The sequence below is a fragment of the Stegostoma tigrinum genome, chromosome 27 (genome assembly GCF_030684315.1).
Source record: "Stegostoma tigrinum isolate sSteTig4 chromosome 27, sSteTig4.hap1, whole genome shotgun sequence".
In the NCBI taxonomy this organism is placed as follows: Eukaryota; Metazoa; Chordata; class Chondrichthyes; order Orectolobiformes; family Stegostomatidae; genus Stegostoma; species Stegostoma tigrinum.
This window is the reverse complement of record NC_081380.1, coordinates 2,983,262-3,010,571: the sequence shown is the minus strand read 5'-3', so window position 1 is coordinate 3,010,571 and position 27,310 is coordinate 2,983,262. Positions and strand designations below refer to the sequence as shown.

Genomic DNA, 27,310 nt, shown 5'->3' with positions numbered 1-27,310 from the left:
CAACGACTACTGTATTATTCTTAAAACCAAATCTGTACTTCCGTGTGTTTATTTTTCCGTAAAAGGCTACCACGTTAAATTAATGGTCTATCAACCCAGCTTTCATTCCTGGATCTGACCTGTCCAGTAATAACATCAGCTGAGATCATAACAATGCTGCTTTTGCTTGTTTTACCATTACTTTAAATCTGTGCCCTCTGTTTCCAAGTAGGCATCTTCATAACTGAAAAGTTCCTCATCCCTGGAACCGTTTTCATGAAACTTGTATGGACTCTCTCAACTTTCCTGAAGTATCGTGCCCCGAATTGGATGCACCATTCCAGTTGAGGCCAAACCAGTGTTTTATACAAGTTCAACATAAAATCCTTGCTCTATTAATAAAGCCTTGGACACTGTCTGCTTTATTAGTCAGAGTCTCAACCTGCCCTGACACCTTCAATGACTTATGCACATGTAACACCTAGGTCTTTCTGCACTCATTTTAGAGCTGTACCCTTTATTAGGGAAATGCTTTTCCATGTTTGTCCTACCAAAAGCAATCACATCACAGTTCTCCACACTAGACATCATTTACCATCATGCATTCAACCTACTTGTCTACAAGAAATATGCAGTGTTTTGACAATGCAATAATGAAACTTGCAAAAACATTTTTCTGCATCAAAAGCACCGTTTTGCTTTGGGTAGGTGATGCAATCTTTTAGGGTTTGAATAATGTAGTCCACCAGAGTGTGTTGGAATAACATTTGAAAGTCATTGATCTAGGATAAGAATGGAAGTGGTGCTGGATCTTATTGCTGAGGCGCAGATTATACCAGTTGATTTAATATATTTTTAACTAAATAGGTATTAATAAGGGTCCACCACTGGCTAAGTGAATTTATTGAGCTGTCAAAAGGTCAATTTTATATTTTATTGTTTTTATCAAACATCCAAGCACACCACAGTACTTTCCAGCCAATGACAATCTTTTAAAGTGTAGATATTGTTGCAATATAGGAAGTGCGGCTTCTGATATTTACGTAGCAAGGTCCAACAAACTGCACTGAGATCAAAACATCACTTCAACTTTCTTGCTGAAGTAAAGGTCAAATACTACAGAAACTGGAAATTTGATTCTGTCCACAATATTGCTTGTTGTGCTGAACATTTTCAGCGATTTATACTTTTTTGGTGATGTTGGTGGAGACAAATATTGACCATTTTTTTTGGGCAGGGTCATGGAATCTCTCATCTTCTGGATCCATTTAACAGGAAAAGTGGGGCCTTCATGCATTTATTTATTTGAAAGACAGCACCTGTAGAACTTGCTCTCAGTATTACCTGAAGTGCCAGCCTGGCTTATAGAAAGTACCTAGATTGGCATGGGTGAAATAAGCGCATATGTCAACAGTTAAAACATTGCTAGGTTAGCAATGACATATTTAAGGAGTTATTTGATAATATGCAATCTCGACTGGTTTCATAGATAAAGAAAGATTCTACAAGAAGGGCAAACTGTTACTGAGGAAGTTAAAGATGGCATCAAATTTAAAAAAACGGTGTTGGGCTAGAAGGTTGGGAAAACTTTAGAAACCAGCAATCAAAAACTACAAAATATTACCTAATTTCTCAGTTTATTGTGACAATAAATTTAGAGAAATTTTAAGACATTCACTAGGAGTAGTACAGAGATAACTATTTTGATGGCCTGTCATTATTACTTGGATTCCTATATTTACTTAGGTTTGATTTTGTTGCATTCATATTAATTTACTGGGTTTGGAGGGGAAGAAGCCTAGCAGAGGAAACAATGTTGTCAAATATTTCATACCAAATTTGAAAATTTAATGGGTGCTTTTATTTTACCATGGACTACACTATATAGCTCCACCTCCACAACAAACATGAGCAATTTTCCTTTGCTGCCACTTGTTGATTTCATTGGATCAGTTCAATACATGTGAAAGTGATGATTCAATGACCTTAAACTATGTAGACTGTATTCAAATACGCTGCTCAGTGCTGCAAGAACCTGATTCAAAATAAACACCTACTATATAAAGCTTTATCAGCAAGTCACTGTATCTAATTACAAGTATTAGTAATGCTATGTCTGCTCCTGGTACCTGGCTACTAGTGTCATCGGAGCTCTGTTTGACATAATCCTCCAGCTCCTGTTTCTCCTTCATTGTTCTCTCAAGCTGCTCATTTGCCTGTCGTAGCATCACCTGTAGCTTCTTCACCTGCAGTTAAGCAGATTGACACATCATCAGAAAGATTTTACTGGATAAAGTCATGTTTGGTACAATGTAAAATGATTTCAATTATGCTCATATTCAATATCCTGTGAGGAACAGGGGAGGCCACTGAAAATAATTAAGACTCTGTGCAAATTGTGGAAAGAATGAGAGCATATGCAAAGAGAGAGAGTGCGCAAGAGACAATCAGAGAGCTCTAAAGTGACTAATAGAGAATGATTGATGGAAAGTGAGAATCTGTCCTCAACAAGTGATGACTGTCTTATGTGACCAGCAATTTTTGTTCCACGTGAACACAAAGCTTTGCCAAGAGTTTTAAAAAAAGACTTGATTTTATAAATATTATGAATGCATTAAGCGGTTGTCTGGTAATACTTTGGCCACAAACTACATTCAGATCGTATAATTCATGGTAGTAATTTGTGCCCTTCTCTCACATAGGAATTTTAATCACATTTCTGTCATGATTACCTGTACAGCATTTCCATACACTTTTTCCTCACACGTTGTCCTTGTACTTACTATCGAGTTGGTTCATAACCAGGTAAAGCAACAGAAAAAACCTCAACGTTCAACTTTTGATATGCAAACCCGAGGGTTTAATTGGTTATATTTCCACAACGGAACACTTTACTGTCGAGAAGCAACAAACAGCAGGATGCTGTAAATATTAGAATTTGTTGAAATCTATTACAAGCCTATAGCTTTCCAGGCATAGTTTACGCTTGCTGCAAAATGTGGGGTATGGCTTTTTTTCCATGAAAAGTTCCTGATGTAAAAATTTCCCTGGCTCATAAATGTAGAAATTTGTTGAAAATAAATTCTACTTTTGTACAAATAAACCACACATCATCGCAATCTTGTATCAGAATCAACCAGCCTTCCCTGTCTGGTTCTGTTCTAGAGCCTCATGGCTGGAATTTCCATGTTACTTCCCACTGTTTGCTAGGATGCATGAAAATCTGCCAGCACTATTCATTTCACTTTGCCATGACATATTTTTATCCTACCCAATAATCCTCCACCATTATTGCTTTGTTGACAGAATCCTCTTTAATGTCTCCATTATTTATTTCTTAGCTTCTCTTAACAGTCGAGGAAACATTTCATCTAAGTTCGGTAATTATCTACTTTCATAGATGCTAACCCTTTACATTTCACCTCTCATTGTATTTATTCCATTCATTATTTCGCAGTCCCCAGGTTCTGGAATAATGCTGTTTTTCAATACCACTTATTTGAAGCCAGTGATAAAGTCTTCATTCGGAACCATGCCCACATGTTCCACAGGTTATACTTTTGGTCTCTATTATCCTCTACAGGGCCATCTTTAGTTATCATCTGACTCTTTGTGCATTTATAAATTAGCTTTGGCTTATCCTTGATATACTTTGCTAATATTTTTTCAATGCCTGCTCTTTGGTTTGCCAATTCACTTTTCCATTTCACCCCTACACTTTCTAGGCTCCTCCCTTACTTTTTGCACGTTTAACTCCTGATATCTAATGAACTTCCTTTGTTTGCCTTGTCCAACTCTGTACCCACTTTGACATCTTTACCAACTAATTTAGGTGTTGCCAATGAAACTGCATATATAGCTCTCAATTCTTTCAATATACTCCCCACTGGCCTGGATGGGTACAGCTTCATCAGCTTAAACTTGACACTGAGGACAAACGTCTCGTTTTATTGACACCCTATCCATCCCCATTGATTAACGGCGGCAACAGTGTATTGGTCGACAACTACAACTCAAAAAAACCCTACTTCAACAGCATCTCCAAAACCTGGTGACCTCTAGCATCTAGAAGGTCAAGGTTAACAATTATATGGGAATACATCTACCTGCGAGTTCTCTTCCAAGTGACCCATCACCCTGATTTGGAACTATGTTGCCATTCCTTCATTGTTGCTCTGTCAAAATCCTGGAATTCTCTCCCCAACAGCACTGAGAGTCTCCCTATACCCCAAGGACTTCAGCAGTTCATGAAGACTCACCGTCATCTTCTCCAAGATAATGAGGGATGGATAATGATGCTGGTCTAGTCAGCAATGCCCAGATTCCATGAACAAATTCAAAAGTAATCAAAGTAAATTATTAGCATAGTGACAAGGTCAGGGCCTAGGAGAGGTCCCTGGGGATCACCAAGTGTTACACAACATCCAGGATTGTTTCCTTTTTAGATTAGATTCCTTACAGTGTGGAAACAGGCCCTTCGGCCAACACATGCACACCGCCCTTGCAGCATCCCACCCAGACCCATCCCCATAACCCACACACCCCTGATCACTACAGGCAATTTAGCATGACCGATCCACCTAACCTGCACATCTTTGGGCTGTGGGAGGAAGCCCACGCAGACACAGGGAGAACATGCAAACTCCACACAGACAGTTGCCCGAGGCTGGAATCAAACCCAGGTCCCTGGCGCTGTGAGGCTGCAGTGCTAACCACTGAGCCACTGTGCCATTCCCTCTAGCTGGGCTTAGCTGTTCTGAAGAAAATTCAGATCAAATTTGTAACGCTATCTCTTTTTCTCTCTCTGCAGATGCTGATGAATTTCTTCAGTCTTTTATGTTTTTTCATCAGATTGCCAGCATCTGCAGCATTTTGCTTTTATTATTCATAGTGCCAGTGTTCGGGTTTTCTACATGTGACAGGCATGGCTTTGTTAGAAAAATCAAAGGAATTACAGAGAATGGCCAACTCAACAACTGAAGAGCCAATCACAATCTAATTTCATACCCAGATCATGCTACAGGAAATTCCTTTGAGGAAACACTTTGTATGTAGCTTTTAGGAGTACAAATAGGTATTTTAAATTGAACTATTCCCTTCTCATGTGTTTTGGAAGCAACTTACACCATGCATGAAGTACATTTCCAGACTGGAAGAAAAAAAACTTTACTTCAACCAATTGGTCACTTTCTCTTACTTGTTTGTTTGGAATTTTGGGGGATGGGGGATAATTTAAGATCTAAACACTCAGCTTTTTGTTAGCCATTGGTTCAATAGATAGTGTGATAACTGGTAGGTCAGATGCCTTTGGCACGCAAATTTAATTACGTTGTACATTAAGCAGTTATCGGAGTTTGCACCTAAAAGTATACTGCTGTACTATCACCCGTAGAATACAAGTTGCTAGGTACCTTTAAGGCTGCAGGTATTGCCACTCTCAGGAGGCACATTCTAAGCCCATGAAACACACAACTGTCTGGATTTTGCTGTCAGCAGCAGAGTGATAACTCACACCCGTGACCTCAAACAAAGCTGCCCACAAAGACAGAGTGATCTCTGTGGCAGAAATTTCCCCATTATCCAGAAGTTAAATCTGTTAAAGTTAAATACTCCATCTACATTTATAATGAATTATCTGTGTAAAGAAACAACAAAGACAGGAGGAGAAACTTTTTGACACACTGAATGGTTACAATCTGGAATGTTATGAGAGTGCAGAGGCAGCAGGTTCAATCAAGGCATTCAACAGGGAATTGGATTATTATGTGAAAAGGAAGAATGTGCAGTGACTGACTGGGAAATCGCCTTGATGTACTGCTGACTCTAAGCCAGCTATGACTCAACAAGGCAAATACCTTCCCTCTGTGCTGCAACAACTCTGAGACCCTGTACCTTTGTACATTGCCACTTAAAGTGACTGAACAATGACATGCTTGCACGTGCAACTTCCACTGTAATAAAAGAAGTTGCAATGTAAAGAATTACATTAAAGGCACAGGGTTTAGATTTTCAATAGCTCAAATTGTTGAACTCATTAGAGCACCTATCATTATCAGTGTGGAAGAAGATCCAGCACTTTGTAGCATGGAATAAATACACTACATGTTGCAAATCACCAAGGCAAGTTATTAGCACAGTTCTTCTATTAGCTCGCCAAAAACAGGTGCTCATCACTAACCTGCCTACAGGATATTGCTACATTTGCATTATAAATATGAATGAATCTCATTGCAGCTATTTCACACGTTGTGTCCATATTAGCCCTGCAGGAGCAGAGGCTGCCTCTGTACTGTCACTGCAGCCTGTAATGATACAATTAATAATGAGAACATGAAATTCAGCTTTTGATGCCCCAAAAGAGAACTAAAACTGTGGATTTTCACTCCAGCATGCAATAAACTATTCCTGGAGGCCATCATTCCCATTACCTAATCACTGAATCCTTCCTTCTCCCTGTTAATTGCTTGGTGTCAGAGTCAACTGAGATGAGACAATGACCAGAAACCTGAGCTAGGACAGTATATTTCCATCTCTGTAAACATGATCCAACTCAAATCATCTGCTGAAGCCCCTGCCATGCTTGTGTTACTTCCAGACTTCCCTTTTCTTTTAATTCATTCTGGAGACATGGGCATTGCTGGCTGGTCCAGCATTTACTGTACATCCCTAATTGCCCCTCAGAAGGTGACGGTGAGCTGCCTTCTTGAATCACTGCCATCAAAGTGCTGTAGGTAGACCCACAATTCATGAGTAAGGGGATTCTACTCTAAAGCACTCCTACTTAATTTTGACACTTTACCCTCCATTAACTGCCAAAATACTACCTGTGTCCTAACTTGCAGCCAGTCGAAGTTATTCATCACCCCTGGGCTGAATGACCTACACTGGTTCCTGATTAAGCACCCCCTCAACTTTAAACTTCTCATTTTTGTGCCCAAATAAATGTACAGTGTCACTGTTCCCTATCTCCAAGCTGTGACTTCTCTGCAACCCTCTGAGGTATCTGTACTCCTCCAACTCCAACTCTTTGGCATTTCTGATATTAATCATGAGCAGCCATGCCTTCAGCAATCAGACCCCTCACGTTTCCTCCATTAACCTCTAGTTCTGCTTTAAGACAGGTTGTAAAACTTACCTCTGAGCAAAGGTTTAGTCATCTACACTCATTTAGCTTATGCAGTTTGATGCCATAGTTAAGTTTCACAGAGCATTTTCAAATTAAGATGTTTTATTACCTTGAATGTGCTGCTGCGAAATGTGAGCCATTAATGATGCAGTGAGACAATTTCGAATTTAATTTTTTTGCTTCTCCTTTCTCTCAATCAGATCTTTCACCTGTCAATTTCTCTTACTGCATGTAAATTAACTGTAACTAATCCCATTTTCTTCTTCGTCATTCCCAAAGCTTCCTTCTCTATCCTTAAATAATAATGGGTTAGAAGGCATACCAGTGGACTCAATGTTCAGGAAGTCTCAAGTGCCACATGGACCTCATTGCACTATTATCAGCTTGTGTTTCTGGTGACTGGTAGAACAATAACGTAATCTGAAGAAAACCAAAAGAACTGCAGATGCTGTGAATCAGGGACAAAAACAGAAGTTGCTGGAAAAGCTCAGCAGGTCTGGCAACATCTGTGAAGAAAAAAAATCAGAGTTAATGGGTTCTGGGGAAGGGTCACCAGACCCGAAACATTAATGCTGATTTTCTTCTTCACAGGTGCTGCCAAATCTACTGAGCTTTTCCAGCAACTTCTGTTTTTGTTTCTGTCGATGTAATCTGAACAGTGTGTGACTAAAAAAAATTGAATCCATGGCTCTAACTGTAAGATGACCCACTCCAGCAACTTCTGGGCCATCTGACAATTCATACTGGTATTCTCCAAACTAGCTAATGAAAAGCAAGAGTTATCACAGATGTTAAACTTGCTTTCTTCCTTTAAAGGGGATTAAAACAAAAGAGCAAGTGGCATGATTAAAACTTTCCATTGATGCAACTCTTGTTGTATCAGCTAATTAACTTGATTGTTCTATTGTAGCACCTCCAAATTATAGGGAGGAATTAATAAATTGTTGCACATATACACCACCAGCTTTGTTATCTCAGACATGTGATATTATTTTACAGCAGTTGTCATTAAATATGTATCATTTATTTTTAATGGCAGCATGAGTGGAGAATCAGAGAATGGCAGCCATTACTCAGTTAAGACAAAAATTTGTTTATGAACTTTTTTTTGTACAATTGAGTTTTCCTTCCCCTGCTTTGTTTTCACTAAATAAAAAAAAGTGCTGTGTTATGTTTCAAGGTCAGTGTGTCATTATATCTTCAAGTGACATGACCACAAAAGCAACACTGTGTCACAGCATGTGACCTGACAGTATAAAGGTATCATATCCATGTCACCTCAGATCATTTGAAGCATGACACTATACTAGGAGGTTGCTCTTCTGTTGTAAACCAATATCTTACTATGAACCCAGACACTTCTGAGCCTAAGGAATGTAGCTACTTGTACTCAACAGTCAGTTGTAACAAATGTCAATCAGATTCTTCAATACTATATTATTCACACACAGTTTCTGTTGTGGGAGTTAACATAAACCTTGCCACATTAGGTAAAACTCCCAGTTGAAAGCAAACTCTCACAAAAACATTTATGCTTGCGTCAAAGGAATTATTGTTAATTAGTACCAGATAACCTCGTTTTTACCAACTCAAGCACGGGCAATCTTCACCTTCTTAACTAAGTGGTGGGGCTGCGGCCTCTACACTCTGAACTATTTTGCTCATTTGCACATGGGACATTTCCTTATTGACAACTTGCATTATCGCAAAATATGTCTGTGCTTCTTCACAACAGCATTATCAAACAACATTTGACATTAAACCAAATGAGGAGCTAAGCAGGAAGAGGCCAAAGATTTTAGCAGTATCTTACAGGAGGAGAAGCCAAGAGGTTTACATTCGGAATTCTAGAGCTTAGGGCATAGGCAGTCGGTGAAGGAAGTCAAAGTGCACAAGGAGCTAAAATTAGAGCAATTCAGAGACCTCAGAGTTATAGGGAATGGATGAGGTTCCAGACACAGGGAGGTGCAATATCATGGACTTACCTGATAATCAGTATGAGAATTTTAAAATGAAGGTGTTGCTGGAGAGCTAATGTAGGTCAGTAACCACTGGGACATTGGTGATGGGACATGGTATATGTTTGGAAAAGTTTAGGTATATAGAGAGTAAGATAAGATGGTGGTCATGAGAATAATGGATTTGCTCAGGGTGAAAGTAACAAAAGCAATGATGAAGGTTTGTTCTTAATATAGTGACTTAATATATGTCAGATCTCCAAAATTGTGTTGGGGTGGCATGGCACACATGTCAAAAGGCTGATTCCTAATCATGAAGTTTGGTAAAGAGAGGTTTGAGCACTTCCACGTAAAGAGTGTGGTAAAAAATCCAATTCAATGTTTGGGGCATTACAGGTTCAGTGGAAGAGAGTGGAAATGCAACCGGGATGAAACTAAAGACTTTTTATTTTGGTGTCAACTATTTTGACCTTTCTAAAATTTGTTCATGGAATCTGGCTTCATTGCCCATCCTCAACTGCCCCTGAGTTGGTGAGTTGCCTTAATGAGCTGCCAGAGTCCTTCAGTTGTAGCAACATTCCAAATTGTAGGGAGAAATTAATAAATTGTTGCACAAATATACCACTAGTTTTGTTATCTCAGACATGTGATATTATTTTACAGCAGTTGTCATTAAATATGTATTTTAGGGAGAGAGTTTCAGGATTCTGACCCATCGCTACTGGAAGAACAGCCATATTAGTTCCAAGTCAGGATGATACTTGCTTATTATTGGATAAATAGCAAGGCATGTGATCAGATAGAACATATGGCATAGACTTTCCCATCAGTAAAAAAATTATTTCTCTTGGATTATTTAAGGTTAAAGGTTTTATGCTGTATGATTTGCAAAAGATAAATGCAACAAATTAGAAAGGAAACAATAATGGTTTCAAAGATTCATCTCAGGAGGACAAAGAAAATTAATCACCCCTTCCTTCTAAACTGCAGGTGAAACACTGCTCCTGGTGCCCAGAACAAAGATTTTAATGATTCAGTCAGAAATCAGAACCAAACAACGGTCAGTTATACAGTAACTCGACATAATAAGAAATGTTACAATAACACAGCAGGAGAGTAGTTCATTTTGCAGAGAATTAATCCCTCACAACAGTCCATCTCACCTGGTCCCGGGTCTCAGCCTCCTGTACTTGGATTCCTTGGAGCTGTTTCTCATAATTTGAACACATATCACAGCGGCGGCCCAACTTGTTTCCAGCATTCTGTACCTGCAAGAAAATAGTACAGTGAAAAGTGGGAAGATGGCAATCAGTACAAACAGCATAAATACAGGCAGAACCGAATCACTCCAGTCAGTGCATTCAGAAAGGTGGATTTGGAGGGGGAAGTATTTTTAATCCCTTTTACCATGTATCCTTTTATCATTTTCCATATCTCAGGAAACAGATCAACAAGGTGCTAGTCTTTCTATCAATGTGCTAGGGCCTGCTAATAAGATATCTCCAAAACAAAAACACAGCCCAAGGTAATAATTCTTTGTTCTTCTTATCAATTCCTTCTGCCTTGGGCAGCGCTTGGCTACCATCGCTCCAAAGCAGCAAGGCAGAGATCAATAACTCACTGCATGATTTTGCTGACACTAATCCTGCTTCCTTACCTTGGAGAAGCTCCACCTCATTGCATTATTAATTGCGAGTTAAGAAAACTCATGCAACACAATTCTTAACCCTTCGAACAGTTTATTTAATTTATACAAAAATGAAATCAAGAGTTATCTTTTAATAGAACCAATGCTGACCTCAAGTCAGTTAACTGAATAGGAATACAAAACAGCGGTTTATTTAGAAAAATTGTCTCCCATCCCAAAAATTTATTGTTGGGAATTAAATGAGGGATGAGAAATAGGTGTGTGGAAGGGTAAGATAAAGCCAAGGTGATTAAACCAATCATCAAGTTGAATCTGCAAACATTTACAATTGCATCTTGTGTAATGATGTAATGGGGAGGCAATGGCCTGGTGGTTATTAAAATCAGAGATATACAGGAAATCGATCCTTCGGTCCAACTCATCCATTCCGACCAGATATCCTAAATTAATCTGGCCCCAAATACCAGCATTTGGCCCATATCTTCGTAAACCCTTCCCATTCATAGACTCATCCAGATGCCTTTTAAATGCTGTAATTATACCAGCCTCCACCTCTGACAGCTTCCATGCAAGCACCCCCTTCTGCATGAAGAAGTTGACCCCAGGTCCTTTTTAAACCTTTCCCCTATCACCTTAAACCTATGTCTTCTAGTTTTGGACTCTCTACTCCAGGGAAAAGATCTGTCTACTCACCCTATCCATGCTTCTCACGATTTTATAAACCTTTATATAAGGTCGCCCTTCAGCCTCCGATGCTCCAGGAAAAATAGCCCCAGCCTATTCAGCCTCTCCCTGTAGCTCAAACCGTCCAGCCCTGGCAACATCCTTGCAAATCCTTTCCAATTTCACAACATCCTTCCGATAGCAGGGAGACCAGAACTGCACCCAAAATTAGACTAACCAATGTCCTGTACAGCCAAAACATGGCCTCCCAACTCCTATGCTTGATGCACTGGCCAAATGCCTTCTTCACCATCTTATCTACCTGGGACTCCACTTTCAAGGAACTATGAACCTGCACTCTATCGCTGGATGTATTAATCCAAAGACCTAAGTAAAGTATCGGGGAACCGGGTTCAAATCCCATGGCAGACAATGGAAGTTGAATTCAATAAAGAATCCAAAATTGAGGGTCTAATGATGACCATGAAACCATTGTCAATTGTTGGGGGAAAAAAAAACCATCTGGTTCACTAATGTGTTTTAGGGAAGCAAATCTGACATCCTTACCTGGTGCGGCCTACAAATGACTCCAGACCCAAGCAGTTGGTTGACTCGGGATGGGCGATAACTAACGGTCTAGCCAGAGACGCCCAGATCCCGTGAGTGAATTAAAAAAAAAATCAGACTTACATCCCAAGCAGAACTAGTAACTCAAAAACAAAAACTATTTTACTAGAAATTTCAATCATGGTACATAATCACTCGTCATTGGTTGCTGTTTATGTATCAGCTTCATACTGTAATCCACATTCAACTTAATTAGTTGCATTAATTCTTGGCACATTTAGATCCTTTTTCATTTAATCTTCATTTTTTAAAATATATTATTATATATAATATATAATTAATACATAATTCCTAATGATAGTGCTTTTTATTAATAACATCTTCACCATGCTTTCAACAAAAAAACAAACTTCTTATGAACGAAATAACTTCTTAAAAAATAAAAATCGCTAAAAGCAATCCTTATGACCAAATAAATAACATGTGGAACAATGCATAGATGCGCAAAAATTACTAGGTACATTTCTTTTAACGCAGATGGTAGCTACGTATTCAAAATTAGCGGCATCCAAAATTTCCGTCACAACTTTGAAATATTGATGTGAATTAGCTTAAAGGCAGAGTCATAGAGATGTACAGCACAGAAACAGACCTTTTGGTCCAACTTGTCCATGCCGACCAGAGATCCTATATAAATCAAGTCCCATTTGCCAGCATTTGGCCCATATCCCTCAAAACCCTTCCTGTTCATATGTCTCTTAAAGGCTGTAGTTATATCTGCCTCCACCACTTCTTCTGACAACTCATCCCACGCACGTGCCACCTACTGCATGAAAAAGTTGGCCCTTAGGTCACTTTTATATCTTTCCCCTCTCACTTTAAACCTATGCCCTTAGTTTTACACTCCCCCACCCCAGGGAAAAGACCTTGCTTACTTACCCTATCTGTGCTCCTCATGATTTTATAAACCTCTATAAGGTCAGCCCTCAACCTCTAATATTCCAGTGAAAATAGCTCCAGCCTTTTCAGCCGACAGGTTAAACCCTCCAATACTGGAAACATTCTTGTAAATCTTTTCTGAACCCTTTCAAGTTACCCAACAGCCTTCCTGTAGCAGGGAGACCAGAATTGCACACAATACTCCAAAAGTGGCCAAACCAATGTCCTGTAAAGCTGCAACATGACCTCCCAACTTCTATACTTAATGCACTGACCAATAACGGCAAACATACCAAACATCATCTTCACTATCCTATCTATCTGCAACTCCACTTCCAAGGAATTATGAACCTGCACTCAAAAGGTCTCCTTGTTCAGCAACACCTCCTAGGACCTTACCATTAAGTCAGAATCCCACAGTTGTCTCAAAGTCAATAATTTTCCTTTTGCAAAAAAAAAATCAACTGTTAGGAGGAAATCTGCATTTTGGTATCTCAAAGAAACTTGTAAAGCTGGGAAGGAGGTGGGCATATTGAGGAGTTCTATGGACTTCAGCTTCCTGTTAAGTGACTACCTTCAACTGTGGTGCCAAAGAGGAAATCATTGCTTAAATGTTTTGGGACAAGTTGTTTCCATTATGCAAGATAAACACTGCATCATGAATCACATGGCATGGGCCTGCTGCTTTTCTGTACACATTTAATTTTCAATATATTTGCAAATAATCAGGAGATATAGTAGTCAAAGTCCAGTGTAAAATGGGTACTGCCTAATTCTGGGGCTATCCCATGCTAAACACACATTTGATTACTTGGATCAATCTACAGGAAGCCTGGATCAATGAGATTACGGTGTTAGGAGAAAGGTAAAATAGCAAGAGCCAATGCAACAATTATCACTTAGAAGAATTTATACATTAAGGCTTTTTTCTGAACTTTGCAACCATTTTAATAATACACAAGTTCAATGAAACACAAAAGTTTAGCCGAGAGCATTTAAAAGACACTTTAGAACATAAGAACCTAAGAACTAGGAGCAGGAGTAGGCTATCTGCCCCTCGAGCGTGCCCTGCCATTTAAAAAGATCATGGCTGATCTTTTTGAGACTCAGCTCCACTTACCCGCCCACTCAGAATAACCCTTAATTCCTTTACTGTTCATTTTAAACTGCAACAGGATGTAAAATGAACATGAGGCCACGTGAATGTTTGACAGAGGTAGAAGTTAAAGTTTGGTGTTGAAAGTACTCACCTCCTGTTGCAGCAAATTCCATTCTTTTTCACTGACCATTCTGTACCCACTAGGAGCAGTGTCCACTACCTGCGTAAGACTCGACAAAAGAGAAGCAGTTTCTTCTTGCTCAGGTGTCAGTGCTTTGATTGCTTTTTCTTGATCTTTTGTCAGTATGAAGGAACCAGACATCTGGAAAGAGCCAACTGAGACTGTATCAAAGTTCTCAGAAACAGAGTCTGCTCCAACCAATGGTCCAAAGTCTGATTCATCCAGATTTCCTGCTGATTTTGCCTTGTGTCCATAGCCCAAACTCTTCGATTGCAAGGAGCTCGAAGTACCTAGACTGTCAGTGGACTGCACCCTTCTTAAGCTCTCTCGGAACAGCTCCCCCTCTTGTTTAGTAGCAGAGCCTGCCATTGATACTGACAAATCAGAATCCAAGGAGTGCACAGAACCATGTATACTATTTCCACAAATCTGGAAAAGAAAGCATAAAATTCATTTGAAGCTCCAAATGGTAAACTATATTGTTTCCAACTGACACAAATAGCATTTCTACAGCATCTTATTTTTGCTCTTACAATATCAGCCTGGCAGACAATATCTGCAGTCACTCAGGTGTCAGTAAATCCACCATACCTAACATTCAAGATGCCAACTGCAGCTCAGTAATAGCTCACACCTGGGAGGCAAAAGATTTGAGAGTTGGGTATACAATTCAGATTGGTATTGCAGTGGAATGTTCAGGGAGTGCTGCATTCTCAGAGCCTCAACTGGCCTCAATTAGAGTATCATGCCCAAATCCACACACCACACTTTAGGTAACCAAAAAATCATAGAATCCCTAGAGTGTGGAAACAGGCCATTCGGCCCAACAAGTACACACTGACTCTCCAAAGAGCATCCCACCCAGGTACACCACCTTCATCCCCACCCCGCTCGCCGCTCAACTACAACCCTGCACCTCCCATGGTTAATCCAACCAATCCACACATCCTTGGAAACTATGAACAATTTAGAATGGCCAATCCACTTAACCTGCACATCTTTACACTGTGGAAGGAAACCGGAGCAACTGGAGAAAACTCACGCAGACACGGGGAGAATATGCAAGCTCCACACAGATAGTCGCCCAAGGATGGAATTGAACCCGGGTCCCCAGCACTATGAGGCAGCAGTGCTAACCACTGAGCCACCATGCTGCCACCAAAAGGGTGTAAAGAAGGTTTTAATGGCTACGGGACTTTAGCTGCATGGGCAGACTGAAGAAACTGGGGTTGTTCTACTTATAGCAGAGAAGATAGAGGAACACTGATAGAGGTATGCAAAATTATGAGAACTTTAGATGTAATAGATATAAAGGGACTACTCCCACTGGAGGAAGAGTCAAGATCCAATGAACACAGATTTAGTGATTGGCCAAAGGACCAAAAATAACATGAGAAAAAGCTTATTTATGCGAGTTAATATCTGGGATGCATTTCCTGGGATCATGAAGGGGGCAGCTTTAATCAAGGCTTTGAAAATAGAATTAAGGTATAGCATACATACATATCAACTTTTCCTAATCACTATCAGTTCTGAAGAGGAGTCCCTGGACTCGAAATATTAACTCTCCTTTCTTTTCACAGATGCTGCCAGACCTGCTGAGTTTTTCCAACAATATATGATTTTTTTCAATGATTCTATGAGCTGCAGACAAAACTATTAGGCCATAGGAGTTATTATAGTCAGAGGTGAATTTTACCTCAGCAAATATCTACAAAAGACTTCTCAGTGATCATGAATTTTGCACAATGACCAGGAAATCAGTAACTTTTCTGACCTACTTAGAGGAGGCAAAGTCTGATTTTAGCACTCCAACCAGCCTGAGTTAACTCAAGACACAATAGACTGAACGGCAACCTCCCTATAAATCCTCTTCTTACCAAATGGCGTACTCCCATAGTGAGGCATCATAGAAGCTGCCACTCACCCTCAGTAATTGTTATGAGAATATGCAGAATCACCAAGAAATGCACATAAATGTTTTATAACTATCATTGGTGCACAGTTACAGAACAAACCTCTTCAACATCTAACACGCTGAGAGATTTGGCAGGAGATTCCACATGTAACTGGGAGCTCATTATGGATCTTTCTTCCTCAGTGTCTGGTCGTTTATTCTCCTTGGCTTTTTTGAGGTTCTGCTGTTCATCTTCCACCTGAAACAGGAATATTTACTTCAGAACATGAGATGCTTTTAGCATGCAGCCAGTCAGTTTTATTCTTCCTGCTACTCAGGTGAATAGTAAAATACAGATGTGAAGTCTTCCATACTTGCTCCTTCTTTTTCAGCTCTTCAACCTGTCGAAGTTGCTCGGAAGTGAGAACGTTCTCCATGCGCTGCATATCCCTCATCAGAAGACGCTGGGATTCCAGGAATTGGTCATTGGCGCGCTGCCATGTATGTTTCAACTGGTTGTGCTGCTGTCTTTCTTGCTCCAAAAGATGACAGACTGGAGGAAACATTTAAAGAAAAGCTCAGCGGACTACTACCTTCCAATAATTTTCAGAACCACACCGAAATGTCACCTACTTGAATTAGGCTAAATTTTAACAATGACAACTTTCAGCATTTATAGAGTGGCTTTAATATGGCAGAATATTTTAAACTGCTGCACAGGAGTGTTCTCAAACAAATTTTGATCTCAAGTCCTTTAAGGTGAGAGAAGGCAGACGACCAAATGTTTGGTCAAAACAGGCAAATTTTAAAAGGTACATCTCAAAGAAGGAAAGAGAAGTTGAGTTCAAGGAAATTGCTCCACAACTTAGAGCCTAGGTTGCTGATAGCAAGTCCCTGGCTTTGGACAGGTGTTCAATATTGGTCATGTTCAAGTTTTCAGAATTGAAAGAGCACTAAGATTGCAAAGAGTTGTACACGTGGAAGCAGTTTACTTAGATTGAGGGGGGCAAGGCTATAGAGGGGTTCAAAATTAAGATGTGAATTTTAAATGGTAGATGGGAAATCTCTATATGTCAGGAGGCACAGGGTACGACAAGCGAACAAAATTGCAAATTAGGTCATAGACACCAGTCATAAATGATCCCAAATTTAAAAACTGTGAAAAATTGAAGGCCATCCAGAGAGAAATGTTCTTCGCTAAGCTGGGGAGTTGCACAGCAATTTGCAAGTTAGACCCTTTTCGTTATCATGCACATAGCACCATGCAACAAAATTTATACGTGACCAGGCATTCAAACAATTCTCCTACAATATATCAAAAAATGAAAGAGCACGCTGAGTTATTGAATTACTTTAAGGCATGATAGCTGTTGAGTCAGAGCAAATGGAAAAGGACAGTTTTTGTGATATGCAGCCAGCCGCTCAGTTTAGGTTTAAATAGATACCAAGATAATCTTGTTCAGTCACAGTTATTTATTAGAGGAAGAGTTGGAGTTGTTAACTAGGAAACAGATACTGCAGTGGGGACTAAAACTGTGACTTTGATCTCCCCGATATTTAGTTACAGGAAATGCTTGATCATCTGGTACTTAATATTGGACAAGTAGTGTGACAAATTAAAAGCAATGCAGGGTTAGAGGGAATAGGTGATGGTAAGGTAAAGTTAGATATGGTCACCATTCATGTTGAACACGACATTATATCTTTGGATAATTTCACCATGACTGTATATAGATGAGAAGTAGGAGAACACCAAAGGTGGATCATTGAGGATCTATGTTAATATATCTAAAGTTTTCGGGTGAAAGTCCGGCACAATATCGTGAGTCGAGCGGCCTGTACTGTGCTGTACTGTTCTATGTTCTATGTTAACATGCAGGTGCTGCAAGTGCTTAAGGAGGCAAATGATATCGTAGACCTTATTTGATTATAAGAGTGAAAATATCTTATTGCCATCATATACAGTTTGGTGAGACCACGCTTGGGAGTACTGGGTGCAGTTCTGGTCTTCTTACCCAAAGAAAAATGTACTTGCCAAAGGAGGAGAAGTGCAACAAAGGTTCACCAAACTAATTGCTGTCACAGAAGAAGTCTCCTATGAAGAAAGATTAAATAGACTGGGCCTATATTCTCTGGAGTTTAGAAGATTGAGAACTGTTTTCTTACAACATTGAAAATTTTTAAAGGGATTGACAGGGCAGATGCAGGAAGTATGGGTGGGCGCGGAGAAACGCAAACTGAGCACGAGGGGAGCATGGTATCAGAGAAAAGGGCAGACCATTTCAGAATGAGGTAAGGAAGAATTTCTTCATTCATAAGCTGGTGAATTGCTGGAATTCTCTGCCTCAGTTGCCTCGGAGGTTTTGTGATTAAGACTGGTATTGATAGATCTTTACACATTAAGGGCAGGGACTGTGCAGGAAAATGGTGTTGAAATAGAAGATCAGCCATTATCTCATGAATGGCAGAGCAGGCTTAAAAGGGCTGAACAGCCTTTTCCTGCCCCTATTTCTCACATTCTTAGTCATGATACTGTGGCTATAAACTTATAAGAAAGAATGGATGAGAGTACTCCAACCCAACCAAACAATAGAGAAGTTATCTAGGAGGTGGATGGTATGGTCAACAGTATTAATGGCTGCAGAGACATAGAGAAGGTAAAGGGTGGCAAGTTCACCATGGCCATTGTCACATGGGATGTTCCTTCAGGGTTCAATGTCAGTTATTTATACCACTTCTTTTTGTTTAACTTCCATCTCACATTAACTAATCCAATAGTTAACGTGTTGAAGCACTAAACTTAAGATTTAACTTAGAATAGATAACAGTGAATAAATTTCTACTGAGAATACAGAAAGTTCTTCACACAAAGGCAAATTTCAGAGATCAGCAATACCTTAAGGGAGTATGATCTGGGAATGGCTATGGCTGTCTTATGAGAGGTGATTGGACAGGCTGGGTTTGTTTTTCCCTCAGGCAAGAGATGATTTATTTGAAGTTTGTAAGATCCTGAAGGGCCTTCACAAGGTGATTGTGGAAAGGACGTTTTCTCTTGTAGGTGAGAATCAAGGAAAACAGTTTTAAAACTAGGGGCGTTTTAAATTTAACTCTTTAAGGATAGAGATGAGGTTTCTTTTAAGTGTTGTGCCGCTTTGAAATTCTCTGCCCTGTAGCAATGGAGATGGTGTTATTGAAAATTTTTTTAGTGACAAATAAATTCTTGTGAGGTAAAGGAATCAAAAGTTACCAGGGATAGATGAGACTGTGGAATACAGAACATTTACAGATCAGCCATGATCTTATTAAATAGTGGTCTAGGGTTGAATGTCCTACTTCGGGGTCCTAACTAACATGCCCATATGACTTGAGTCTGTGCTTGCAATATCAACTGGTGTGCTTCTCATAACTGGCTGTGCAGAAAGCACTAAACTGAGGTATAATACCTTACTCTCTTCTATTGTTACTGAAGAGTTATTTCGAGACAGTTTTATTATTATTAAGAATTACAGAAGGGGATTGACAAAGGTTTAGAAATGGGTTAGTCCACAACCAAATATTGGGATTTGGTTGAAGAGGGGCGAGTTGTTGGGGAGAGAAGCATTAGTCAAATAAAAACAAACTCCAAAATAAAATTACAGCTATGGGAAAGTGTTCTTTTGAATTCAGGAATTGTTATTTCGAGTTTGTTCCTTGGCTTTGTTCAAATATCAGGGATGCATTTTCAGTTTAACCGTTCATAATTCTTAAAGTATTAGCTCTCTTCTTTTAATTACCTTCATGCAGTTCTTTACGCAGCTTCTCAGCATCTTCCTGCAGCACACTTTTCTGAGTGTTGAGGACAGCAACATACATTTCCAGGTCTGTCCTGCAGGATTTCTCAGTTTCTAGATAATGATTCAGCTCCTTAACCTGCTAAGCACATGGGCATCTCAGTCTCTTTGTAAAACAGTGAAAACATTTATTTGGGCATTACCTTGCTGTTTTGAATTACTTTAATTCTTTTCAGTTTACCTGGCAAAACAAATCTCCTTGACCCCACACTATTACAAATGTCTAGCCTGTATCACTGTATACTTATCACCAATTTAAGACATACCTGTATGTTTGGGAAGAGTTCAAGTAAGGAATATTATAGATAAGTTTAAAGCTACTGTTTCAAAAGGTGTTTTTCAGTTTATGTAATCTAATGAATATTGTGAATAAATTTACAAAAAGGTTTTGAGGGGATGGGGAGAAAAATAGATAACTGAAACAGGGAATAAAGAGCAAATAAAAACCGAAAGAATTGCGGATGCTGTAAATCAAGAACAAAAATAAAGTTGCTGGAAAAGCCAACCAGGTCTGGCAGCATCTGTGAAGGAAAAAACTGAATTAACGTTTTGGGGCCAGTGAGGCCTGGCAGATAAGGGTATGGGTAACTCTGGGTATGGTTGGGAATGTTGGGACTGGGATTTCATATTAGTTACAGAAACGTGGCTCAGGGAGGGGCAGAGCTGACAGCTTAATGTTCCAGAGTATGGATGCTGTAGGAAGGATAGAAAAAAGGGGCAAGAGAAGAGGGGAGTGGTGCTTTTGGTTAAGGATAACATTACGGCTGTATTTAGGGAGGATATTCCTGGGAGAACGGCCAGTGATGTCATATGGGTGCAACTGACAAAAAAGAAAAGGAAGATCACCTAATTGGGATTGTACTATCGGCCCCACAACAATCAGCAGGAAATTGAGAAGCAAATGTGTAAAAGTGTTGAGTCGGTTACTGTACTCTGCACGCACCAATGAACCTGACCTTCTGGTTGCCATCCTCTTTAACTCCCCCTCCCACTCCTCTAGTGATATGTCCATCGTTGGCCACCTCCACTACAGGAACAACACCAACAACAGCATATATGGAGCTGACGAGGGAGTCGCGGAGTCAGCAGTCCCAGCGGTAAGTGGGCGGGGTGCGCCATCAACCTCATCAACACCTTCCACTGCACCCACAAATTCACCTGGACCATTTCTGACACCTCCCTTTCCTTCATGGGCCTCTCTGCCTCCATCTCCGGTAACCAACTCACCACTGACATCTATTTCAAACCTACTGATTCCCACAATTACCCCAAATGCACCTCTTCTCACCCCACCCTCCTAAAACAATTCAATCCCATACTCTCAATTCCTCGACCTCTGCGGCATCTACTCCCAGAATGAGGCATTCTGCTCTAGGACTTCCCAGATATCCTCCAACTTTACAGACTATGGTTTCCCCTCCTCTGTCATTAAGGATACCCTCAACTGCATCTCCCCAATTCCCACTCTTCTGCCCTTAAACCCTCTCACCACTCCCCAACAAAATAAGGATAGAGTCCCCTTCCTCCTCACAGATCACCCTACCAACCTCAGAATTCAACGCATCATTCTCTAATAATTCCACCTCCACCACCACCCACCCACCCACACTCCTCCACACCATCCACGCCCTGGATCTCCAGTCCTGGCAAAGGTTTCGGCCTGAAACGTTGACCTTCCTGCTCCTTGGGTGCTGTCTGACTGGCTGTGCTTTTCCAGCTCCACGTTTATTGATAAGAGATTGTGGGCCCCTTGCTGGAAGTCTGAAAGTTGGCTAATGTGATGCAATTATTTGAGAAAGTGGTAAGAAAAAGCCAGGGAGCTATAAACCGGTGAGTCTGATGTCAGTGGTGGTTAAATTGTTCGAGGGGATTCTGAGGGGAAGGATTTCCATGTATGGACTGATTAGAGAGAGTCAACCTGGTTTTGTGCATAGGAAATGTCTCACTAACTTGAGCGAGTTTTTCAAATAAATGACAAAGAAGACTGAAGAAGGCAGAGCAGCAGACACTGGCTATATGGGCTTCAGCAAAATTCTGCATGGTAGACTGGTTAGCAAGGTTAAATCACATAGAATACAGGGGGAGCTAGCCAATTGGTTAAAAATTGGCTTGAAGATAGGAGACAGGTGGTGGTGCTTGAGAGGCATTTATTGGCCTGGAGGAGTGTGACCAAAGGTGTGCTATAAAGATTGGTGCAGGGTCCACTGCTTTTAATGTATATTATTTGGTTGTGAATATAGGAGGCATGGTCAGTAAGTTTGCAGATGACACCAAAATTGGTGGCGTGGTGGAAATTGAAGAGGGTTATCTTGGAGTACAGCAGGACCTTGATCAGATAGCCAATGGGTAAAGGAATGGAAAATGGAGTTTAACTTGGATAAACGTGAGGGGCTGCACTTTGGTAAGGAAAATCAAACCAGGACTTGTACTGTTAATGAAATGAATATTGTGAATATTGCTGAACAAAGGGTCTTAGGGGTGCAGGTGCATAGTTTCTTGAAAGTGGAGTCACAGGTAGACAGGATGGTGAAGTCAATTTTGGCAGACTTGTTTTCACTGGTCAGTGCATTAAGTATAGGAGTTGGGATGTCATATTGTGGCTGTACAGGACATTGGTTAGGCCACTTTCAGAATACTGCATTCAATTCTGGTTGCCCTGCTATAGGAAAGATGTTGTTAAACTTGAAAAGGTGCAGAAACGATTTACAAGGATGTTGCTGGGAATGCAGGGTTTGAGCTACAGGCAGTGGCTGAATAGGCTGGGGCTTTTTTCCCTCGAGTGTTGAAAGCTAAAGGGTGACCTCAGAGGCTTATAAGGTCACCAGAGGAATGGATAGGGTGAATACCCAAAGCCTCTTTCCCAGGGTAGAGTTCAAAACTGGGCACATAGGTTTAAGGCGAGAGGGAGAATATTTAAAAGGGCCCTGAGGGGCAACTTTTTCATGAACAAGGTGCTGCATGTATGGAATGAGCTGCCAAAGGAAGTGATGGAGGCAAGAACAATTATTACATTTAAAAAGCACCTGAATAGCAAGTACTTAGAGGGATTTGGGCCAAATGCTGGCAAATGTGACTAGTGCAGTTTAGGGTATGTGGTTATCATGGGCAAGTTGCACCTAAGGGTTTGTTTCCATGCTGTATAACTCTATGGCTTTATGAAAGGAAAATCATATCTAAAAAACTTATTAGAGTTCTTTGTGGAAGTACATGTGCTGCAGATAACAGGGAACTCGTATATACAAGACGGATCACAGAAGCATTTTGGCGAAGTGCGACAGAGATTGTCATGGAAAACAAGAGCTCACGAGCTTAACACATTGGTATGGAAAGATGATTGGCTGGCTAACAGGAAACAAAAGGTAGGCAAAAATAAAAGTAGGCAAGATCTAACAAGTGAAGAGCCACAGGGCTAAGTGCTAGCATCATAATATTCTACAATTTATATAATGATTTGGATGAAGGGACTGAAGGTATGGCTGAGAGATGTAGAGGGATCTCATTAGTGTTCCCATTAAGTTGTGCACAAGCGCAGCCACTCCAATCAGTTGCCATGCCGATCTCAGCAGTTCCAGAAATTGTTGCCGCATGAGCCTTGAATATCCTTGCAGCCAATAAGCAAACTAGCGGGAACATTGAATCTTGGTGCTTTGGGGCATGAATCACAGAAGCTTATTATGCAGCTTCAGCAAGCAATTAGGATAGTTAATAGATTGAATAAATAATAACAAAGGAACTGAATACAAGAAGAGAAGGGTTAAATTTCATTTTTACAGGGCATTAGTGAGACCCTATCTGAATTCATAACTGTGTTGGTCTCCTCACCTCAAGAAGGATGTAAATGTAGTGGCAATAGTTCAGAGAGCGCTCACTAGGCCTAGGGTTGGGTTGGCTTTGAGGAGAAGTTGGACGGGCTAGGCTTGTATCCATTGGAGTTGACATGAGTCAGAGGTGATTTGATTGAAGCTTAGAAGATCTTGAGTAGTCTTAACAAGGTGCAGGTGGAAAAGATATTTCTTCCTGTGGGAGAATCCAAAATGGTAGGGAAGGTCTAATGGTATTATCGCTGGACTGTTAAACCAGAGGCCCAGATAACATTCTGGGGACCGGGGTTCAAATACCACCATAACAGATGGTGGAATTTGAGTTTAATAAATATCTGGAATTAAAAATCTAACAATGACCGTGAACCCTTTGTGGATTGTCAGGAAAAACCCACCTATTCACTAAAGTCCTTTAAGGAAGGAAACTACCTTCCTTACCTGGTCTGGCCTCCATGTGACTCCAGATCCACAGCAATGTGGTTGTCTCTTTACTGCTCTCTGGGAAATTAGGGATGGGCAATAAATGCTGCCTTGCCTGCAGCGCCCTCATCCCATGAATGAATTTTAAAAAACCTAGGAATTATGTTTACAAATAATATAAGACAGATGTGGAGAATTGTTTTCCCACAAAGGGCCATATGTCCTTGGCAATGTTCTCTAAGGTTCAGTGCACAGTGATTGGCATCAGCATGCTGATTGTGGTTTTGTTTTCTGGTTCCAGAAGTTACTAACGTGTACATATTTCAGAGGTTTGTGCAGTCAGAAAGAAAATTAGAGGGGCCACTAGTCCTTGGAATGCTCTTCCTCAAAAGTCAGTGAAATCAATCTTTAAACCTTTTTAAGGCAGAGGATTCTTCACATGCAAGGGGCTGGACCGTCATCACAGTAGGCAGGAACATGGAGCAATCGGGTCAGCCAAGATCTTACAGAATGGCAGAGCAGGCTTAAAATGTCGAATGGCCTTCTCTTCCTCCTTCTATACATATTTGCAGACTGACACTCCTATCAATGCAAACAATTTTTCCCTATACTCTGTCAGCCCTTTCAATTTAAACATTTTAATTAAGTCTCACATTAATCTTTCCTGCTGCCAGAAGAACCATCCCAGTTTCTCCAGTCCCTCCGTATAACTGAAGTTCCTCAACTCTGGTATTATTCTAGCAAATCTACTCCACACTCCTCTCCAACTGGTTATTCTTTGTTCAAAATTTGCCTGTGTATAATATCATATATATTCAAAGTATATCCAAAGTTTTAAATAATTCTGAAGTCACTGTTATACAGGTGAGACAACATATTTTGATTGTACAGTCTTTTACAACACACCTTTGAGGCTTCTAATTCTTTGACCTTTTCCTCGGCTGTTGACAGCTTTTCTTTGAGAGCTGCTATCTCCTTCTCCATGGGTAGTACCACTGACCGCAACTTCTCAGCATCTTCCTGAGCCTGTTCATTGAAATAAATATACAATTATTATGACTTTCTCTACATTGAGAGCCAATAAATAAATGGCCAAGGATCCAAAATGCACTTCAGATCACCAACACAAAAGGTCCCACCCAAATGCCTAATTGGTTTGGAAATAATTTAATTGAAACAAAGTTTCTACCAAATTATTGCCTTGCACAACTAAGACTGAACTCTAGTTGTCATTTCCCACTCAACATTTTATGATCATTTCAAGGTTACAGCTGAATATACTCACTTTCTTCATGTCATTTTCCAAGCTGTCCTCCTCTCGTCTTTCAGACAATTGCCTCCTTAGATCAGCCAACTCACGTTCCATTACTTCCTTGTACTGTCCCCACTGAGTGCGTTCCTGCTCCAACCGCTGATGGAATTGAATCTCATACTCTCTCACTGTCTCTGCAACAGAGGTAGAACACAGCTCGAACACAGCTTACAAACTCACCTAGTTTTACTTCTGTTGAACAAGAAACACCAAGTAGCAGAATCAAATGGTTTCAGTCACAACACTCAACTATGGAAGTTGTTAATATTTAATCTCGCAACAGAAAAGAACAGCCTATTATTATCGAAATAATTCAAACCACAGGTTATTGTCAGCAACAGAGACAGAAAGTCACAAAAGAGTGACCAAGAGTGGACTTGGGGTGGACGAGGTAAGGAAGGCCAGAAAGGACAAGCGATACTTGTAAAGCTGGGATTTGGTAGCCTATTTGGCCTCAAAGAGATTCAAGGTTAACTCATATAATGTTGCAGTTATAAAATCAAGACCAAAAGAGTTATCAGCATCATGAAAACCTTCTGGAAACGTCAGTCAGGGTTCATTTCTTAGCAGTTGCCTAATTAGCAGGCCATTTCAGAAGGTGATTAAGAGTCAACTGCATTTCTGTGGATATGCAGTTTCAGAATAATATTCAAAGTTATCACAAGTAATGGTGGAATGTAGGAAGCAATTAGCTCATACAGATATGATAGAAGAGAGAACTGAAGACACTGGTGATCTGACACAAACAGAAACAGAAACTGCTGGAGAAACTTAGCAGGTCTGGCAGCATTTGTGGACAGAAAACAAATCTAACATTGGGTCCAGTGAGTTTTCTTCAGAAGTTCTGACAGAGGATCACTGGGTTCAAAACATTCACTGTTTTCTGTTCACAGATGCAGCCAGATCTGCTGAATTTCTCTAGCAACTTCTGTTTTTGTTTGCTTCAGCCCACATAGATCCCTGCCTCAGTGAGTAAGTTCAGAAGAAAAAGAAAACACAACCTGTATGGGAGAAAGGAATTTTATTAATTACCTTTCATGATAGCCTGCATTGAAGCAACTTCTTCCTGCCATTGCTTCTTTACGTCATTGATTGCTTCCTGTTTGGTGGTCTCAGAAACTGTAGCTACAGCTTTAATGTTCTCCATGTCAGCTGTTGCCTCCATGAGTTGGACTTGCAGCCGAGTAACATCACCTTCTGCTGACTGTAACGCAACATTCTGCCGCTTCAGCTCCTCTAAACAGACCAAGATGAATTTTCATTCTTGAGATTAAAACTTCATGGATTAAAAAGACTCCAAAATGCTCAACAAGTTTGCAAGGACATATGAAAAAAAAACCTCAATCTAATTTGTGGGCAGCTCGAATTCTGCTATTACATAGGCAGCAATTGGGTTCAATAGTAACTATGGTGATGTAATCACAGGAAGCTGAGCTTCCAGGTATCCAGGTAACCCAAGTGGAGTAACAACAACACTGGTGCAGCTAAGTCCATATCAGATGCAAACATACAATTCCAAAGCACTAACCATTATTCTTGATCAAAGTTAAGCACTGCACAAAGGCTATCAAATTTAACAATAAAAGTTATTAGACATTAAATCTCAAACATTAAAAGGAAGACAAAGTACAGAAACTTTTTTTACTGAGGCTTAAAAAAACCTGAGATGGTTTTTTTAAAATAACTGACTGATAGACAAAACAGTCGAGGGGACCCGGCAGAACCAAAACTGAACATCAACGAGCAGGTTATTGTTGAGTAAAATGCCGCTTGATAGCATTTTCCAATAAACTTTCCATCACTTTAGTGATAGTTGAGAGTAGTCAAATGGAGCAGTAACTGGCCAAGTTGAATTGCTATGCTTATGTGT

At 40.2% G+C, this 27,310-nt stretch overlaps 1 protein-coding gene across 4 annotated transcripts in view; it reads right to left on the bottom strand.

Moving 5' to 3' along the window:
- The window catches only part of rabep1 (rabaptin, RAB GTPase binding effector protein 1), a 120,137-nt gene that overhangs the window by 42,080 nt on the left and 50,747 nt on the right, over positions 1-27,310 (bottom strand). For 3 of the 4 annotated variants that reach the window (XM_059655538.1, XM_059655537.1, XM_059655536.1), the window contains 9 exons: positions 26,473-26,676; positions 25,414-25,574; positions 25,035-25,154; positions 19,831-19,969; positions 16,432-16,610; positions 16,179-16,316; positions 14,131-14,589; positions 10,227-10,331; positions 2,109-2,225 (listed from right to left, as the gene is read on the bottom strand). In XM_059655538.1, coding sequence (XP_059511521.1) covers positions 2,109-2,225; positions 10,227-10,331; positions 14,131-14,589; positions 16,179-16,316; positions 16,432-16,610; positions 19,831-19,969; positions 25,035-25,154; positions 25,414-25,574; positions 26,473-26,676 — 1,622 coding nt within the window. The remainder of the gene's footprint in view (positions 1-2,108; positions 2,226-10,226; positions 10,332-14,130; positions 14,590-16,178; positions 16,317-16,431; positions 16,611-19,830; positions 19,970-25,034; positions 25,155-25,413; positions 25,575-26,472; positions 26,677-27,310) is intronic. The other variant, XM_059655534.1, reaches the window with a different exon arrangement.